A 20945-nucleotide genomic window follows, 5' to 3' on the forward strand; every position below is an offset into this window, starting at 1 on the left:
CAATATACTCCAACTGCTTATTAATACTAAAGAAGTTGTTAATTTTAAGTATTGGTACAAATGTTTATATGCTATTAAGTATTAATAAACAGCCAACATCTAATTAATATTAATGCTAATAATAATCAACCAGATTTGTAAACTAAAACCATGTTAAATCAACTATTGAATTATAGTATACATAATTGTTTTATAGGCCAAACACATGTTATTAGATTGCAAGAAAAATAAGAGTAATCCCTTACTTTACTTTTTCAAAGGAAAAGTGATTAAATTACAGTAACTAATTACATAGTAACTAGTTACACCCAACACTGCTGACAAGTGAACAGACAAATGCGCTAAATAAGAGAAAAAGTGAGTGGGTCCAATATCATTAAAGTGGTCTTATAATGGTTTCACCGCTCATGTACAAATCCAATGTGTGGAAAATATCTGTACCATATTACATTTCATAGCATCATATTTTTTCATTGCATCATACTGCATTGGATGACATTGTGTTGAACCGTATCAGTAGATTTACGGAGATGCACATCCCTAATATGATGATGTATTTCAGATTACTAAGAGTGTAATACTTTGGGTTGGATTTAAATATAGCAAAATTTAATAAACACAGACGTTCACTAAAATCAAAACATGCATAAAGATTTGTTGCATATGTGTGTTGTACAGTTATGTGTTTAATACCTCTGAAAGCATTAGATCATTGACATAGTCAATAGCACAAATGACCCCGGTCCTGCCACAGCCGGCGCTGTAAAAACAAGAAAACCTGTCAGATTTACATATGGTGATATGATCGATCCTCTCCTGAATCTAGTTTAAGGGGTCAAGGGGGAGATAATAAGCCATATTGTCAAGCAAAGCCTCTCTCGTGTACATAAAGAAAGGGTAATGAGGGAATTTGTGCTCAAGTCTGGAAGTTAACTGGTTCTCCAGCTTCACATCAGGTGCTGAATATTTAACATGTCTCGCTTCATTTAAATGGTGACATTAAAATGCATGGAACCATAGAGACACAGGCCGGCCCTGCTGCGCCCTACCAACACGGACGGGCTCGACCTGATGAATTTTCATGGACAGATGGGTCATTTGTCAGAGGCGTAGAAAAACACGGAGGCAATCACGCAATGGGGAGCGGGCGGGGGACTTGGAGGAAAGGATTGAGGGATGTGTGTGTGTGACACAAACCTGCAGTGGATGACTACAGGGTCCGTCTGGTTGGCCTGTTTTTGGCGAACCAACTCCATCATACCCAGAATGCCATCCGGCACGTCTGGAATTCCATGATCCGGCCAGGTGGTGTACTGGAAGTGAGATACTTTTCGAGTTTCCTGTACAGAAAAAAGAAAGTACGTCCTGTGCTATTTGTATGTCATATTGAAATGCCTGATGCAATGGGAAATATCCAACAGTGATATCATCACAGCACTTCCTTATTTGGAACATTACAGATTTTTACAAAACATTTAAAATAGCAATTTTGTGGTTTGATTTAATAATAATAATAATAATAAGTGCCGTGTGAAGTCTAAAACTTGGTGGTTCCTCTAATGCAACTCTTTTGGTTGTAATTGAGTAACCATTGGGAACAGATAAATATAAGTGTCATTACATCAGGTCTACATCATATCTACTTTGAAAACGGTGCACACTTACATCAGAAAATTTTACAACCAATGTCCGAACAACGATTTCTTCATCTGTATGGGACTCCTCGAGCTGCAGAAGAAACTATAGTAATCAGAAGACGAATTTCCTCTTGTCGGTCTTGCAATCTACACATGCATCCAACTGCTTACGAAAACGTCAATATTTCACCAAGCGTGGAGATAACATCAAATGTATGTGATTGCGTATAAAGACAATCCTGCTTGTGTCATGCACTGAATGACATCATCAGCTCTGAATGACAAAACACAAATACTGTTCATATAGACGACACTTACAGTCGAGACAGTAAAGGGGCCGAAAATGGATTTTCCTGTGGTTGATTCCCAGTAGACTTCACATTTTTTCTAAAAAACAGAGGTGAAAACAAAAACCTGCAATCATCTCAGCTTTTGAATAATTTGATGGATGAGACGAAGCGGTTGAAGAAGATAAAGATTACCCTTGCCATCTCGAACTCTCTACAAGCCATGATTATGACCTATCAGAACATAACACAACAAAGTCAATAGCATTTGTTTAGTATTCAACTTTATATGATCATTAATATGCATTTATCAGAAACAATTAGACATGCTTGTAATGCTATAGATCACCTTAACATTGTGTTGCCAAATCATACGCCAAAAATCCACCACAGTGTTGTTCAGAGGACCTTGAGTAGCGATGTATGTCCTGTTTCCAGACGCTCCCTAAAAGAAAGATATGAGAAAAACTGGCCTTAAATAATATGAAAACTCTTAACCCTCAACTCTTTTCGAGTTAACTCGTCATCCAAGAGAAAACGCTTTCTTGTCAATGACGAGTTTTTACGGCAATCCATATTTCCGCTATTATCCACTCGGTGGCGCCCTTACACAACCTATAAAACACTGAAGCATCCACTGATCCAAAATCAGTAAAAAATCTGTGTATGTTTGATCATCTCTCTGAATTTGATCTCTAATAATGGTCCTTTACAAAAAATGCAATAATTTTAGCTTTTTGCTCAAAATTTGGTATTTTTTAAGAAACCTACCCATATTTGAGAGGTGATAAAGAGAGAACAAAAAGATATTTTGTTTGTTTGTTTGTTTGAAAGGAGTGGGTCTGTTCTTTTATTTTATATATTGTATTGTATAAAATACAATTTATTAATTATACTTGTTCTTATATTTATAAAAGAAAATTTCTGGAAGGCATTAAACTTTTGTGAAAATCACAAAAAATGCTGAGGCTGGCTTGCAACTTAAAAAAAAAACAAGTTAATAAAATATTTTTTAATTCTTGTTTCTATATATGAAATATTTGTTTGGAATGTTTATAAATGTATTATACTAGGAGTGTCACAATATACCGGTATTGGCTGTCACGGTTATGAAATTTAGCTGACCGTTAATTGCCTAATAAATTGTGACGATTATGATGACTAATTGTCTGTTTTAGACATTTAATTCTAATTTTTTTGTTTGTTCATGAAATAATTTTCACACAGAACAGTTTTACCTGGCAGTTAATATTGCTTATCAAAGTTTTGCAGCATTTCTTTAAATGCTGTTTTTCCACCGTATTGAATGGCTTTCCAATGTATCGCATTACACTGTTAGTTAAGGAGCGCCATCTGATACGGCCTCATTTATACATGTGCTGCAGCTCCCCCTTGTGTTTTTTAAAGAAATGTGCAATCATTGCAGTGATCTGAAATCATCGCAATGAAGTTAAACAATTGCGATGAGACGATTATTTAATCATTGTGACAGCCCTAATTGGCAATAACTGTAAAAAAAAATACCTTCATGATTATCGATATTGTGACATGATACTATCGTATATAATTCAGCATCAGCCTTTTAAATGGTTAATAACTACACCTGCGTGTAGCATCATAAACAAGCGGCTTTCGTGGTCAACACGTAACTTCCGGTAAACTCTGCTAAGAATAACAGAAAAGTAGTTTATTTATATAACAAGCAAAATAAACATCACATAGATTACATATAGGAAACATTTGTTATTTTCGACGAGGTATTTGTTCAAGAGTTCAGTTTAGCAACTAGTCAGACCATTAATAAAACTGAAACTGGAAGTAAAGTACGGACCGGATGCGTAATCGCGTCACCGCACGTGTGTCCGATGATACCGTCTATAGTCATGGCAAAAAATCTCACAGTAAATGACGTCAGATCTGAGAATAGGTTTAGCATTACTACACAGACGTCATATCATTATAATTAAAGGTGCAGTGTGTAAATTTTTGCGGCATCTAGTGGTGAGGTTGCGCATCGCAACCAACGGTTCCGTCCACTGCTCACCCCTCGCTTTTGAAACTCATAGAGGAGCTACGTTAGCCGTCACCAGACAAACACGTCATCGTCAGAGACAACTCAGTTAAAAAAGTTTGTCCGTTAAGGGCTTCTGTAGAAACATGGCTGCACAAAATGGCGGCTTCCATGTAAGAGGACCCTCTGTGTATGTAGATAAAAACATCTCATTCTAAGGTAATAAACACATAACACTTCATTATAAAAAGGTCTTTATATACCCCTGATAATATAGTTTTGTATAATATTTAGCATTTATGTCAAGAGATTCTTCTAAAAATTACACACTGCAACTTTAAAGCAACTCCTCACTTTCTAAAGGCTCTGTACAGTTTCACATAATCAACAGAAAATACACAATTTAAAGCAGAAAGGTTGCAGTACCTTGACATAGTTGGCATTAATATAATCAGACTGATATTCAGATGTGGTCGGAGTCAAGCACACTCGGGTCTGATCATCTGGGGGTAAAAGAGAAAATATTGCATGTTATATTATGAGTGGTAATTTATCATGCTACACATTTTGGTAACTCAGTTTTAGCACATTTGAATGGCACTGTGATGAGAACATAAAATGACATGACACGTAGTAAAAACACAGTAGTCTACCCATAGTTGTGGTTTATGACAACCAACTAACTATTGTTATATACACAATTGATATACAGATAAATAGGAAAACTAATAAAACTTTTGTGTAAAACATACATGGAAGAATATCCTTATAGCGGTTTTTCTTCATATTATCTTTCATTTCTCCTGCTATGGTGGTGAGGCCATAATCCTCCTTTATCGAGTTGCTCTTCTGTCGCACTAACTGCAGAACAAAAGAGATAAACAAACACATAACATAACATCCTAACACAAGTTTAGACATGCTAAATACATTCATCTATCTCGTTTCAAAAAAATGTGAGTGGGTTGCATCATCTGACCACAAGGTGGCCTGCTTGTCTCTGCTTACCATGGTGGTTTCCTTAGCTGCGCATGAAAGACTAAATGAGGGCAGCTTTATGTTTTTAAGTCTGTAATATTAGGGATGTGGTTTGTAAAACGTAGGCAGACCAACTTACACTGCTATGACCAGACATGTGTCAAAATATAACCTTTATAAGAGAGATATTTATGGCCATGTAAATGTCCTAAAATAGATGCTCTTTGTCTTTAATTCTTAAAGAGAAGACATATGAATTGGTAAGTTCAATCGAATAGTTTTACATAATACAGTATCTTTAAGGTGAATACCTCAATTGGTAGAGTAATGCATTAGCAGCCCAAAAGTCATCATGAGTTTCAAATCTCAAGCAGCAAACATCCAGAAAAAAATGCATGCATACATTGTAAAGCATTGTAAGTCGCTTTGAATAAAAGCATTTGTTAAATGCATAACTGGTTGTAAATAGTGATTAGTATTGAGAAGCAGGTACTGTTTCGTCATGACTAACTACTTTTACTTCCATTCTCTAAATGCAGAACCGATCTGCTAACATGATCTATATTCAGTATGATACTCGGTTACTTCTCAGTAAAACCAGCCACAGGACATCTTCAGTCACTTCTGCATCTTTACCGCAAGCATTTAGTATCTGACGATCTACCTGAAGTGTGTAGTAGTTCACACATGCAGATATATTTTCACTAATATGAGCAAATGAGTCAAAAAACAACAGACACTTCTTTAAGACTCTGGCCAGATCTTAACAAAAACCAAAGCATAAGGTAAGAGCAAGCTGCTATAATAAGTCTGAGATGATTTTAAAGATTATTATAGTTCGCAAAGAGCAAAAGATAATTCACTAAAGCAGCCTGTTTAAAATCTATCAGACCTGTGTTCAGTTACAACAAACCTCTCTTTGTTTAACGTACATGATTTGTTTAATCAACTTATACTTCAATTGGTAACACTTAAACTTTTTGAGTTGAACCAACTTTTCACTTGTTACAATGTATTGTAGCTGCTAATTTTTAGATAGATTGTGACAGTGGCAAGGCTACATAAGGGCCAGGGTGGCACTGGCCCACTCAGATTGACGGCTGGCCCACCCAATCAGAAGAGACCAGAAATAAAAGCAAAAGAAATCACGCATAATTGATAATAATCTCTTTAATAAAAAAGGCTCATCATTCAGAAATAAATAACTATAGAAAGTTTATCATTTGCCTTATAAATGTTAACATTCAAGCCATTATAAACTTTTTGAGCGCAAGATGTTAAAGTGAGCTGTTTTCTGTGCGCAAAGACGCACACACGGAGATGCGCATTTCAAAATGCACGCGAACGCAGAATCTCCATAATTATCTTGAAAAACCACATTGTCAAGTATTATTATAAAAACAGTCATGTGTTAAAGTGAATGTGAACAGTGTATGAATCCGTGCTTATCTGATTTTAAAGTGGCAGTATACCATCACACTTTTGCAATCTGCTTATGTTTGTGTCCTTAGAACAAAAGGAAAATCACTTCTATAGCTTTAAAAAGATTACCATATTTAATTTACAGAATGAAGATGACAGTGTTATAATTCATTTGATTATATTTCTGTACCTAAATACTACTGTTAGACTTTATTTGTAACTTTGTTCTTTTTGGAAAAAAAGGAAGTTTTTTTTGTTAACATGTATTTTGTTTTGTTTTGTTTTTCTATTATTTATATTTTGTAATTGCATTTACATGTTCAAAATACAAATAAAATAAAAATAGTAATACAAAAATAATTTTCTATTTCTACGTGCTTATAATTTATTTTCCTTATATCCATTTTTTGCTGATCCGAAAATTATCCGATCCATGATCCGATCCATTTAATCACTATTGTAAAATTATGTAATTTAAGAGTAGGCATTGAGGTCCACCATATTTCCCCAACATATTTCCCCATGGACACACAGCACTGTCAAAATAATTTTTGCACTTACATTTTTAAGTTTACTCAACTAGGATTTACAAGTCAATTCAACTATCTTGATGATAAGTGATGAGTTGCTGTAACTTAATAAATCAAATTAAATTTGCTTTAGTTATGTCAACTTTATTTTATAAGTTACAGTACTCGTCATCACTAGTCAATAAAGTTAAAATCACTTGTAATTCTGAGTTGATTAAACTTAAAAAATTAAGTGCAAAAATATTTTTTTACAATAAGTGAAAAGTTGGATGAAAATTACTTTAATTAGTAGCACCTAAAATTTTTCACCTAAGGGGGTTAGATAATTTTTTAAGTTGATCCAACTTTTGACTTTTTACAGTGTTCTGTAAAATAAAAAGCAAAGTAAAATTACTTTCTTTTCTTCTTAACAAAATATTTAACAGATAACTGCATTTATTAAATGTAAATATAATCATTAGAAACATTCTTTTTTTAAGAACTGTAACTAAATGTCAAATTTAGCCATACATCGAATTACAAAACATTTTGCAAAAGTTTTTTGTATATTATTTCTTCCAGTAAACACGGATCACTAACATTGGGCAAAACAACCATTGACTGCCTCACGTCACCAATTACTGTCATGGTATGGAAACAAAAGAAGCGTCAGTATTCTGTAACATTTTTCCTTGTGAAATAATTCATACATTTTGAAAAATCACTTTGGTTAAGTTTTTGCAAGTTGGTTCTGTAAAAAGTTTAGCATCATCTACTGGCATGACACTTTGGTTTGACAGTTCATGATCTAATGCACATTCAAACACTTTAAAGTGTGGCGTAAATTTTCCATGTAACAACATACTGTACAGTAAACCTGAACAAAGAAGAAGTCAAAGAACTTAGCTAATTCTAATAATATTTATAACTTCATTCATTTATTTCTAACTGAATTATTTCAATACAACTGCCTCATTTTAACAAACACTGCACATAATTGTAAACTGTTGGTGGTTGTGTTGAGTTTTATGGCATTCAGTCTGCCAGTTAAGCTAAGAAAATTGCAAATTTACTTTAGTTTAACGTTAAAACAACACGATTGGTTAAGGAGGATTTCCAGTTCCCATGAGCCTGCATGACGTGAGCATTTTTGGATATTAAGTGATAACTTATGTGGTTTTCAGTAAAGAGAAAGATTCAACAGTGTTAAACTAGGGCTGCTCAATTATGGGCAAAATCATGATTATTATGATTATTTTGGTAAAAATCACAATGAGGATTATTTAACACAATTATTTATTAAGTAGTGTTGCTACACATCGGTTCAGCAGCACGCACATTTTATTTCAATCACACAATAATTGTTTTACCTCGATTATCTTGTTTTTGTGATTGTTTGAATCAAAAAATTTAATTGAAAATCAAAAAGGATTAATTGCACAGCCCTCTATTAAACATTAATGTTGGAGATTTAAAAGAGATTCCTTTTTTTATTTTTGTGGTTTCCATTGTTCAGAAGTGAAGTGCTTCTGCTTAGGCTGTTGGACCGATATGTGTTGCTTTATCATTTACTTATCATGAAGTGAATGCCATCACTTCACACTTGCTTACACTGTTCATGAGTCACATTGTCTTTTTCTATGACTTACTTGTGAACATAACATAAATTGTAAACACTATGTAGTAGTTTCAACTTCAACTTCATTTGTATAGCACATTTAAAAACAACCTACCTAAATATTAAATACAATGAAATATAAACTTTAAGTTTGGATTAAAACTGACTTTTTTAGTTGGTTTAATTGTTTTTATGTAATCTCAGTTTCCACAAAAGTTAAATACTGTGAACATATAGCGGCAGTTTCCCAGACAGGGATTACCTTAACCCAGGACTACAGGCCTTAGTTAAATAGGGATATTTAGGTAATTTTTAAAAGCATAATTTATCAATAAACATTACTGGTGTGCACCCAACACTCACACTGATATATTTTAAGATATGTCAGAGCAAGTTGTTTTAGTCTGGGACAAGGCTCAAGCCCTGTCTGAGAAACCCATAGGAACCCATAGGGTTTTACAGTGGGTACAAGGTACAGTATTAGTTAGCAGTGTACCTTTGGCACAACTGGTAGAGCATTGCAGTTACAGTAGTAGATTAAATGCAAAAACGTCTGCCAAATCATTAAGGAGGAATTTACACGTTTTCCTTAATTATTGCATAAATATTGAGGGGTTGTAATTGCTAGTTTTGACCATTGCCCCCTGAAAACTAAGTCCCTGTACCAAATGCATGAATGTAAATGATAACACCATTTACATTGCAAGGTACATCATAGTAGCATAATACGTGAAATAGTGCCCAAAAACATGGTAGTACAAGAGTCCTACGTAGGCTACTTTATAAGATTTGTTAATCATTTTAAAGTACAATATTTTCCAGTATAAAGTCAATAATACAAAAGAAAAAACTCGTATGAATGAATAACTCACGTTGAACTCCTTGGAGATGAGTTGATCTCCTGACAGACACCGGACCCGCTCCACAAACTTCAACAGGTGCGTCTCCATCATCACCTGTTCACTCTCATCAGCATCTTACTCCGCGATATATTGATACTGAACAAGTACTGAACACTATTCTGTTTCCGTTTTTGCAAAGCAGCAAGTAAATACACGAGGAAGTTTCTACCGCTAATCTCTGATCTGTTCTGCCGGTCACCACTCGCATTACTGCAGTGCGTAGTCAATCATCTGACACGGCCACGCCCATTTCAGAATTCCAGCCAATCCGCTGTCAGAATGTCACCTGAACAAAAATACACCGTGTTGGCTGCTCTGACTGCAGTTTGTCAAAATTCATTATTGGATTCTTTATTAAATATTTAACAGTAACAAAAACATAGCTTAAGACAGACACAGAAAAGAGTGATACATTAAAAACGAAAATGAAAGAAATGGCTGAACTTCATTAATCTAAATGATTGACGGCTGTGACTTTCTCACAGTCGCTGCGTGTTTGCAGCTTATAGTGGAGAAGATAAAATATACTGTTGTTAACCACAGTTTCCGTCAAGTAACTTAATAGTTTAATATCTACTGACATAGCAACTATTAATCTTCACGGTATTAAAACAATTAAAAACAAACAAATTTAAAAAGTTTATTAGCCCGAGTACCCAGGTCATTAAATCTGTAATCAGCAAATGGCTTTAAAATATGCTCTAACATAAAAACTTGAGACTGAGACAGTAACCCACGTCGCACAATATTCTTATCTCACGTAAGGTACAAAGGTAACTCACTCAATTTAGCATCGATAAACACCTCATCGATTTTACGAAGGAAATGGAAACCACATAAAATACAGCAATGGCGTGTATTTTTAACATACATGTACGTTTCGTATGCGTCTTGTAAAGTGGTACTGTGGGGCTATTCTTCCCTTCTATTTAACAGCAATTACGTCTGTCCCGTGGTAAATTTGTGCTCTCATTGAGAAAAAAATGCAAAGTTTTAAACATGGAAAGTATCTTGTTCTTTCGAGTATGTGTATGCGAGGAAAATAATATTGTAGCTTTATTTAGTTACCTACAGTCAAATCTTGTGGCTAGAAGGTATACAGCTAAGGTCAAAATCTCGCAGGTTAAATTGTTTGTTTTAATCCTAAACCTAGCCCTAACCCCAACATTTTACGACATTGAGGCCGTAGCTGTATCTTATCTAGCCAGAATTCTACCCCTAAACTCAAAGTCTCGCGAGATTTGTCCATAGCTGTATCGCCTCTAGCCAAAGAGGTTCTCTGCAGACCACGCGAAATGTCATTACGTGATTACAAAATTAATGTAAATAAAATTATGATTACTGACGCATTTTTATTAAAATAATAATAAAATAATTCACTGTAAAAAAAACTTTGCTGCCTTAAAATTTTCTGTTAAAGATTTACAAGTCATGTCAACAAAGATGAGTTGTCATAACTTATAAAATATAGTTGAGAAAAGTCAACTTAATTTTACAAGTTATAACAACTCATCTGTAGTTATAACAACTCATCTCTAGTCAAGATAAATAATAGCAAGTTGAAATGACTTTTAAATCAGAGTTGATTCAACAAAAAATTTTAAGGCAGCAAAGTATTTTTTACAGTATATACTATAATAAAGTTATTTATATATCAATGTACAGTATTTTAATGAGATGTTTGCTTGTCTGTGGCACTCTGTCCTGCTGAAAAAAACAATAAAACCATGTTCTAATAGAATATGGCCCAAAACACACTGCAGACTATTGTTTTTTGTTGGTCTCTAATGGTATGTATTGGTTCTATTGGTTCTATGTATTGGTTCTAATGGAATATGTATTGGGTCTAATGGAATATGGCCCAAAACACAATACAGTGTAGTGGTTTCAATAGTAAAAGCTAATGGTTCCTATAGGTATTTTAATGGTAACTATTAGAATTTTCTGTAATGGTTTTATTTTTTCAGCAGGGTGGGATTTAATAATGCATAAGTTTATTTAACGAGTTTTTCATTTTGTTAATTTATTTGTTAGCATACAGTCATTTTGACAAGGCTGTTATACTGTTACTGTTATTGAAATAAACATAAGCAGTTCTTTCTGCCTCCTTTGCCTCAGCCACAGACCACTGAGAAAAATGCATTCAGTAAGTAATTAACTATCATATTTAACTACTGTAATCCCTGAACATCATGTGATCCCTTTGGAGTTTCAAAATGAGATGTAATAGAGGGCCACATGATCCATTGTGTAACATCAATAGATTGAGTGTTTGCACTCATTTAAGTTTGTTACGGCAGGAAAGAGGGATGTGAGACACGGCAAAATGCTCCTGAGAGAGAAAAGAGGAAGCTGGGAGTTTCAACCTGAGGAGAGCAGAGATCATCGCTCTGAGGAGTTTTCAGCCAGCTTGGCCCAAACAAAGCCCAATGGGCAGAAAGAGGACTGTTTTATGTCGTTGTGAAGATATGATGGCAGACAGCTGGAGGCAACACAGAAAGCATGTGTTTGTGCTGAGTGAGGCAGGGAAGCCCATCTACACGCGCTATGGAAGTGCAGAAGCTCTCTCCTTCACGATGGGTGTCATGATGGCGCTAGTCTCTTTCATTCAGGCTGGAGGCAACACTATCCAGTCTATTTTTTCAGATGAGAAGGACAAATTTTATTTGGCACTTATCAGTTTAAAGACCTTTTCTGTAACACCTTTAACTCAGTAAACAGTGTTGGGGGAAGTTACTTTTAAAAGTAATGCATTACAATATTAAGTTACTCACAAAAAGTAACTAATTGGGTTACTTAGTTACTTTTCATGGAAAGTAATGCTTACTTTACTTTTGAGTTACTTTTGCATTACTTTTTCTTGGCTGAAGCTTGATCTCTTTCAGGCCTTGCAGGTGTTTTTTATGACTGAAAAGTTCTGCATTCAGAAATTGCATATTTCATCACAAAAATGTTGAGGTCTGGCCTACCATCTCAGTTTCTGACTCAAATGGTTCCCACACAGGCGTATACGCATTAAGTTTAATTCAGTACATAATTTTTTAAATCAAATTAATTAAACTACAAAAGTAACTTACATTACATTTTAAAAAAGTAACTCAAATATCAACGTGTACATTTATAAAGTAATGCGTTACTTTACTCGTTACTTCAGAAAAGTAATATTATTACGTAATGCATGTTACTTGTAATATGTTTCCCCCAACACTGTCAGTAAATAACCTTTTCTTATTTCACTGTGGAGTTTTGGTTCCTTATATACAACCAGCATTGACGTGTTCAGGTTCTAGTATTGACATGTTCAAGTTTTATGCTTCGTATTTTTTTTCTTGCCAGTTGCTATGCACATTAAGAAAAGTGCTACAGAAATCAAATTAATTATTTCAGAAATAATAATTTTCCTGAAGTTAATAATTAAATTCTTAAAGTTTTTAAAGAGAACCTATTATGCAAAATCCACTTTTACAAGGTGTTTGGACATAAATACTATGAAAAAAATCCAACCATTCTTTTTTTAATCCCTATTATACCGAAGCAGTCTCATTAGACATGCTGTTTTGATTCCCTTGTTAATGTGACATCACACTGATAAAGCTCCACCCATGACCACTGACTGACTGGTTAATTCTTCACAAAAGCTTTTCTAAATGTGCTTGTTAGCGCAATGCAGCTAAATATACCATTATCTCAGACTGTATTCAAAGTAATCCGATCTATTTTTAACTGAAAGTGCTCACTGTCTGTTGTTAATGGAGTGAGGAGCTCATTTGCATATAAAGGTACACACAGGTACACACAGGTTTGTTCTGACCTAAATAGGGGCATTTTGGACATGCTATAACAAATGATCTGTGGGGTATTTTGAGCTAAAACTTTACGTATACATTTTGGGCACAGATGAGACTTATATTGCATTTTGTAAACCTGGACATAAAACGTGGAATCTTCTTTTGTGAATGTGCTTGTGAAACGATCTCATGAGGGCTTCATATTGTGCATGCAAATGTGCTCTTTGTATAGATTTTTTGTATTTACTCTGATGCTGAACATATTTGATCCTTAGATTTTAATTTTAGATATATAGTAATGAGAGATATGAGCGAGTAATCCTGAATTATCTTGCAGATGAGCGAACGATTGTCTTCCTTCAGAAGGGGCCGTTGGTGTTGGTGTCCGTGTCTAACAGTCGTCAATCCGAACAGCAGCTCTGTAGCGAGTTGCTCCATGTTTACCATCAGATCGTCAGCATGCTTACCCAGGCTTGCATAAACCGCATCTTTGAACACAGCAAGAACTACGACCTGCTGCGTCTGCTGTTCGGCTCAGAGAAGGTTCTGGACAGTCTTCTCGACGTCATGGATTCTGAGCCCAGCTTCATGCTCTCCGCCGTCCAGTGTCTGCCTCTGGCGTCCTCTTCGAGAGACGTTCTGAGTCGCATCCTTCAGAAATCCGGCACCAAGAAACTGGTTTTCTCCATTCTTATCACCAATAACCTGCTTGTCTCTATCATTCAGGAGAAAATGGTTCTGGAGGATGCTAGGTTAAAACCGGCAGACCTCCACCTCCTCTTCAACCTCACCAGGGCTTCCTTTGCTTTCCAGGCCGGAGAGATATGGACGCCCGGCTGCCTGCCCTTGTTCGATCATGACTGCTCCTTTAATGCCTATGTGTCATATCTTGACCCTCCTGAATGTTGCGTCTGTCTCGTACTTTTGTCTACAGATAAGGAAGCATTTTATGCATTGGCAGAGTGCAAGAAGACAATTGAGGAGGCTGTCACGGCCAGAATGCTTTGCAGTGTTTGGCAAACACTCAGACGTACTGTGTTAACAATATCGGTGTGGCTAATCTAAAACACTTAGAACAATGTAGTCAACTCCCACAGTTCATATGGTTAGTGGCTTAGTGGACATCAAAGTCAGGATGGAGTTAAAAAAGGATCCTTCTCTGACCCCACATGAATAATATTACATACAAAAGTAAAATAGGTTGCAAATGGTGTTTAATGTAGTCTTTAATGCCTTGGGACTGAGAAACTACTGTAGTACATATAATCCGAAGCAGCATTGCACCACTTTTAATTCAATTCAATTTCATTTATATAGCGCTTTTCACAATTGGTAATTGTTTCAAAGCAGCTTTACATTAATAGAAGCTGTGAAAAGCATAGAAAAATCGATAGATAGCATAACATAATACAGATAGCATAAGCAGCAAAATTTGCTGCGGCTATGAATCAACATTATAAGCGAGCGTATTAATAATATAATGTATAGAATAGGGTGCTTAGTTAAGCCATTGACGGCTGACTTCCCGGGTTGAAAAAACCCCTAGGAGAAAACCCTCCTGACTTTTAGCCGGGGGAAGAGTCCTAGGAGGGAAAAAAACCCTTGGGAGATATATATATATGTTATCACGTTGAAGGACGGCCAGTAGATCAGAGGTGTGTCGACCTTCACATTTACTGGAACTGGGTCTGTTTGTCTCATTGTCTCATTGTAGGGGGAAATGTAGTCGGCGATCTACTTTTTTCTCCTTAAAGGTTGGGTTTTACTGCTCGACAGCTTATAAAAACTTATTTCTGGGTTCTTTGGCTTGTTAGCTGTATTGTCACACAGCAGCTTTTAGGCATATTCTGTTTTTTGTTATAAGCCAGAAATGACAAGAAGGCGGCCTCTCGCAATACAAAGTCAATGGAGACGGTTGGATTATTTTTCCCCCCAGTGTTTTTTTTTCAAATTTGCATAACTGCGCTCTGTCTCTATATCCCAGCACTTAGAGTATATCTTACCAGAGTATCAACACATTTTAGACTGTTGAATAATGAGACATTTGGCTCATTCAAAGCCCCTTTAACTTATGTTTATCAAAATCAGTGATTCTTTTGCCATCAAAGACACCAGATGGGACTCTAATTCCCAACAAATGATGACCTATTAGCCAATAATTCCAAATTTGGTGAAAGATTAAACCATAGTGCTATGAATACCACAACAGTAAATGCTTGATTAAGTTAATCACATATCTGGAATGTTTCAGTGCAGAAATGTAAGATGACTTATTTGCAAAAATACAAGCAACTAACTGATCATCAAAGCGTTGAAACCAGAGAGACATCGAGTCATGGGTTACATAAAAGAAGCCTGTGGTGAGGATTAGAGCAGCTTTGTATAAACCATGTCTTTTTATAGTTGACAGTGCACTGTGTTTTTTTCATATGGTTTGTGTTGACAGCCGTTTACATGCAATGTTTCCATGTGATGCATATCTACTGCTGCTATTTGTGTTTGTCATAGTGTACTTTAAAAAAAGTCTCATGTATTGTTTCTGTCTGTTGCTGCTGATAAACATCATTCACACCACCAGAAAAAAAGTCATCAGGTGTCCCAATGTGTGGTGAGCAATAAGGTCCTTACAAGTGCATACAATATCTTAATTCACATAGGGAACTGATTAAGACACCCCTCAGGTTATAATCGATGATGTACGCCGCTGTTAGCACGCTATGTGAGTTTCCCTTCTAACTTTAATCAGTCCAGAGATGGAGATACAAAACCCAGGAGGAGAAGATACATCTACTGGATCTGTATCGCAACATGCACAGAAGGATCCACAGTGGCTCACGGCCTTTGAAACTAATTTACCATTCGACAGACAGAGAAACACTGCTGGCATGGGTGTGTATTTTTCCCCTATCTTTAGTAGTTTAATAGTGTCCATGCAAATAGTCTCTTTGTTTGCAACATGAATTTAATCTGGAACATTGATGAAAGCTTGATAAGGCCTTTTAAATGCTTCACATCTTTCTGCTTTGTTCTTTAGGTCACTAGTAAGTTTGAGCTGTACGTTTGCTTTTCTCCATTGGTCACTAAGAAATCCGCGATCACTGAAGTCACCAAACTGCTGCGATGGATTAGAAAGGAAGAGGACCGTCTCTTTATCTGCTCCCTGCCAAAATACTCCAACACGTCTCAGGCAGGCAGAAGTACAACATAGAGACAGTAGCTCACTTTTTTTTTAATAGCCCCCTGAAATCATGATCACATAATAAACATACTGGACACAAACCAGTTGTTGTTTCACTTCTATATTTGATAGTTTCGTGTTATACTGTAAAGTCAATATTTAAATCCTCTTTGCTTCTGTAAGAGGGATTATTGAGCTGACATGCAAATATGGCATGCGAGTATTTTTTATAATTCATCTGGCAAGGTCACTTCCTTGTTTGTTGGCTTGTGTCCATCATGATTTTTAGGTAATTCTGTTCAGGTATTGTATATTTTAAGTACATCTGAATACTTTGGCTATACAAAATACACTCACCTAAAGGATTATGGAACACTTGTTCAATTTCTCATTAATGCAATTATCTAATCAACCAATCACATGGCAGTTGCTTCAATGCATTTAGTGGTGTGGTCCTGGTCAAGACAATCTCCTGAACTCCAAACTGAATGTCAGAATGGGAAAGAAAAGTGATTTGAGCGTGGTATGGTTGTTGGTGCCAGACGGGCCGGTCTGACTATTTCACAATCTGCTCAGTTACTGGGATTTTCTCGCACAACCATTTCTAGAGTTTACAAAGAATGGTGTGAAAAGGGAAAAACATCCAGTATACGGCAGTCCTGTGGGCGAAAATGTCTTGTTGATGCTAGAGGTCAGAGGAGAATGTGCAGACTGATTTAAGCTGATAGAAGAGCAACTTTGACTGAAATAACCACTCGTTACAACCGAGGTATGCAGCAAAGCATTTGTGAAGCCACAACACGCACAACCTTGAGGTGGATGGGCTACAACAGCAGAAGACCCCACTGGGTACCACTCATCTCCACTACAAATAACTAAAAGAGGCTACAATTTGCACAAGCTCACCAAAATTGGACCGTTGAAGACTGGAAAAATGTTGTCTGGTCTGATGAGTCTCGATTTCTTTTGAGACATTCAGATGATAGAATTTGGTGTAAACAGAATGAGAACATAGATTCATCATGCCTTGTTACCACTGTGCAGGCTGGTGGTGTAATGGTGTGGGGGATGTTTTCTTGGCACACTTTAGGCCCCTTAGTGCCAATTGGGCATCGTTTAAATGCCACGACCTACCTGAGCATTGTTTCGGACCATGTCCATCGCTTGATGCCCATCCTCTGATGGCTACTTCCAGCAGGATAATGCACCATGTCACAAAGCTCGAATAATTTCTAATTGGTTTCTTGAACATGACAATGAGTTCACTGTACTAAAATGGCCCCCACAGTCACCAGATCTCAACCCAATAGAGCATCTTTGGGATGTGATGGAACCGGAGCTTCGTGCCCTGGATGTGCATCCCACAAATCTACGTCAACTGCAAGATGCTATCCTATCAAAACGGGCCAAAATTTCTAAAGAATGCTTTCGGCACCTTGTTAAATCAATGCTACATCGAATTAAGACAGTTTTGAAGGTGAAGGGGGTTAAACACAATATTAGTAAAGTGTTCCTAATAATCGTTTAGGTGAGTGTACATGTGATATACACCGATCAGCCATAGCTTCACCTGCCTAGTATTGTGTGGGTCACCCGTTTTGCCACCAAAATAGCCCTCACTCGCTGAAGCATGGACTCCACTAGACCTTTTTATCAGAAAAGTTAATGTGTTAGAAGCAGGAAAAATGAGAAAGCGTAAGGATCTGAGCGACTTTGACAAGAGCCAAATTGTGATGGCTAGTCGACTGGGTCAGAGCATATCCAAAACTGCAGCTCTTGTGGGGTGTTCCCGGTCTGCAGTGGTCGGTACATAAAGTGGTCCAAGGAAGGAAAAGTGGTAAACCCGGCAACAGGGTCATGTGGGGCTCATTGATGCACGTGGGGAGTGAAGGTTGGCCGGTGTGATCCGATCCAACAGATGAGGTATTGTAGCTGAAAAAGTGAACACTGGTTCTGGTGGAAAGGTCTAGTGGAGTCTATGGGTCAAAGCTTTGTTTTGGTGGCAAAAGGGGGACCTATACACAAAAACCAGGCAGGTGGTCATAATGTTATGACTGATCGGTTTATTATTGATATGTTGTTGTCCATAAAAAGATACAGTTTATCGCATTGGTCATTCATTGGCCTTTGGCAGCCAATTTTTGACATAAGAACATAACGTTTGTTATTTGTAAGAGCTGAACTTCCCTGTCTAGTCACTGTGTAACTTTTTTAGATTGTATAATGTCAATATACAGTAGTTGGCTTTTGTCCACTTTCATGACAGTTGATAAAAGTGAATTTTCACCAAGAATTCTCACATGCATGTTACAGAAAAGCATACTGTGTTTACAATACAGTATATTTGCAACTATAAAAGTAAACAAATAAACTACTCATGTGACACATGAGGTCATAGTTAATGTTTAATCTACTGATGCAGTAATATTTAATTACTTACGAAGATTATCAAAGTAATATGTTTCCCTTCTCAGGTTCCTGCTTAATTTAAAATAGTAGATGCATGATACTTTCATCTCAAACTAGATATACTAGATAAGTGCATTAACACTAGATAAGCGCTTTACTCAAGCTAGGCCACAACAGGAAACTCAGTCTTTCAGCTTTAAGCCCACTTTGAAATGATAAAAAACACTGGGCACTTGATACATTTTTGTGGTTGTATTTTTTTCTGCCTCACCACAGCAATGCACTACACATACTGACACACTCCAGGGCATGTTTAATGTTGTAAATAGCAAAAATAACTGGATATGTGTCCTCATGAGCAAATTAATAACATTTTATATCACTAAGGCACCCTAACATCTTGATTGTTGCACAAAGAATGCATTATATCCCTATTATATATTATAAACCATTATAATGATGATTCAAATGGTCTCAAATGTAGTGAGCTGCCTTATTTGACAGCATTTTTAACATCAGTCGCCTACAAATGCTGTCTGGTTAGCTGGAGGGTCCTGCGGTCAAGCGATAGAACGTGCACAGCGTACGCGCGCCACCTGGAGAACAGGTGCACACATGAACGCGCCTCTGTCAACTCAAGTCGTTGAGAGATGAGGGAAGTCAGACAGCTGTAGCTTTAGTCATAATTTTGTCATAATGACAACTCTTTCTGTCACATAGACCTGTCAGAAAGCACAGTAATACTACACAGAGAGTGTGTTTATTTCGTCTTGTAGTGTTTTGCTGTGTGGGTGAAGATGGCGCAAGCGTTGTCTGAAGAGGAGTTTCATCGCATGCAGGTACAAACAGCGTCTTATTTTTACTCATCTTAACGACATTAGATTGTAAATATGTTTAAAATCGATACTGCTTGTAAATAGGCAAACGTGTGTTTACTTAAGAGCTGCAAGATGTGATTGGTCATCTCCTCATTGGATAAACACCCTGTTAGCTTTAGCCGCTAGCATGTCCAGCTAACGGTTATCAAGCGAAAAAATAGATTTTATGGACATTTTAATAAATGAATGTAGTAGTTTGGTTCATAAGAAGACCGTCTGGCTAAATGTCATTTATCAGTGTGATTGATGGGTGTGTGACGTGTAACAGAGAGATGTGTTTACCCTGCTAGCATGCTAACGTGTCATTAGTGTTCATTAGCAGCGTTAGCATGTAATGCAGCTGTTAACATTTTATTCGTGAACCACAGGGTCTCTTTTAAATGACGTGGTGAATTTTGACAATATTTTATGTCTGTAAAATTTAATAACATATTGCCTTCATGATTTTCAGTCATAGTCATTGTTTTTTTTGCACTAGCATCCTCTTGTTTACATGCCCAGATGAAGCTAATATTCATAGCAACCAGTTTGTCAGACTCATTCATTAAAATTTTGCATTGCGTTGATAAACCCTTTATATGTTGAAAATCACTTATTAACTGAACTTTTTACTTTAATAGGAATACACGGGAATTAAAGTTATTTGTTTTATGTAATGTTGGTGTTTCCTTGGTGGTGACATTGCTTTTAAACAGTTATCTATATGATTAGTTATCTATATGGGCAATTCCATGCAAATGTCAACCTTATTATGAAAAAAATATATTTGTTTGAAATTATATATTTTAATATTTGGTGGTTTAAATACCCATGCAAAGTCTATTAAAGCTTTTATAGTGTTTTTATAGTTAAGTATTTGCAAATTTTAGAATTGTCACGTCCGTAACAGAGAAATGTCACGTCCATAACGTTGAAGAGCTGCCCTTCGTTCATTTGTTGGGTATTGTTGCATCTGGATTGTGCATTTTAATTAACTTTGACTTTATTACTATAAAGTATGTTTTCTTACAAAAACGTATGTGTCATAAACAGATGGTTCAATATTTTGGTTATAAATTAATATTTCTGGTTTTGACTGCAAATGTCACATTCATAATGCTGGAATTGCTCACATGACTTTTTATAAATCAGTCTTTTAATGTGTGTTTCCTCAGGCTCAGCTCTTGGAGTTGAGAACGCAGAACTACCAGTTATCTGATGAGCTGCGGAAAAATACTGCAGGTTAGTAATGACTGTTAACATACATAACCATTCCCTATTCAATACATTCACCCATATACTGTATTTGTTCACCATCTTATAATCTGTACTGCTCCATCAAAAGTAAT

General features: G+C 36.2%; 3 protein-coding genes across 4 annotated transcripts in view; 2 read left to right on the plus strand and 1 right to left on the minus strand.

Annotated features, from left to right (window-relative positions):
- The window catches only part of ptpn18 (protein tyrosine phosphatase non-receptor type 18), a 29581-nt gene extending 19951 nt beyond the window's left edge, over positions 1-9630 (minus strand). The window contains exons 1-9 of the mRNA XM_055168754.2: positions 9335-9630; positions 4688-4796; positions 4362-4438; positions 2274-2369; positions 2120-2158; positions 1956-2024; positions 1666-1728; positions 1198-1340; positions 694-760 (exon numbers count right to left, since the gene is read on the minus strand). Of these exons, the coding sequence (XP_055024729.2) occupies positions 694-760; positions 1198-1340; positions 1666-1728; positions 1956-2024; positions 2120-2158; positions 2274-2369; positions 4362-4438; positions 4688-4796; positions 9335-9415 (744 nt within the window). The 5' untranslated portion in view covers positions 9416-9630. The remainder of the gene's footprint in view (positions 1-693; positions 761-1197; positions 1341-1665; positions 1729-1955; positions 2025-2119; positions 2159-2273; positions 2370-4361; positions 4439-4687; positions 4797-9334) is intronic.
- A 1615-nt stretch (positions 9631-11245) lies between these two features.
- mon1ba (MON1 secretory trafficking family member Ba) lies at positions 11246-17210 on the plus strand. Its single transcript, XM_073868166.1, is given in 6 exon segments — positions 11246-12007; positions 13487-14140; positions 14143-14257; positions 15899-15910; positions 15912-16041; positions 16187-17210. Coding segments are annotated over 6 exon segments (1299 nt in total). The 5' UTR covers positions 11246-11793; the 3' UTR covers positions 16361-17210.
- Positions 17211-19313: 2103 nt separating this feature from the next.
- gripap1 (GRIP1 associated protein 1) overlaps positions 19314-20945 on the plus strand; it is a 71197-nt gene continuing 69565 nt past the window's right edge. For both annotated transcript variants that reach the window (XM_055167693.2, XM_055167694.2), the window contains exons 1-2: positions 19314-19578; positions 20772-20838. In XM_055167693.2, the coding sequence (XP_055023668.2) occupies positions 19537-19578; positions 20772-20838 (109 nt within the window). In that variant the 5' untranslated portion in view covers positions 19314-19536. The remainder of the gene's footprint in view (positions 19579-20771; positions 20839-20945) is intronic.

The sequence above is a fragment of the Misgurnus anguillicaudatus genome, chromosome 5, assembly GCF_027580225.2.
Source record: "Misgurnus anguillicaudatus chromosome 5, ASM2758022v2, whole genome shotgun sequence".
NCBI lineage: Eukaryota > Metazoa > Chordata > Actinopteri > Cypriniformes > Cobitidae > Misgurnus > Misgurnus anguillicaudatus.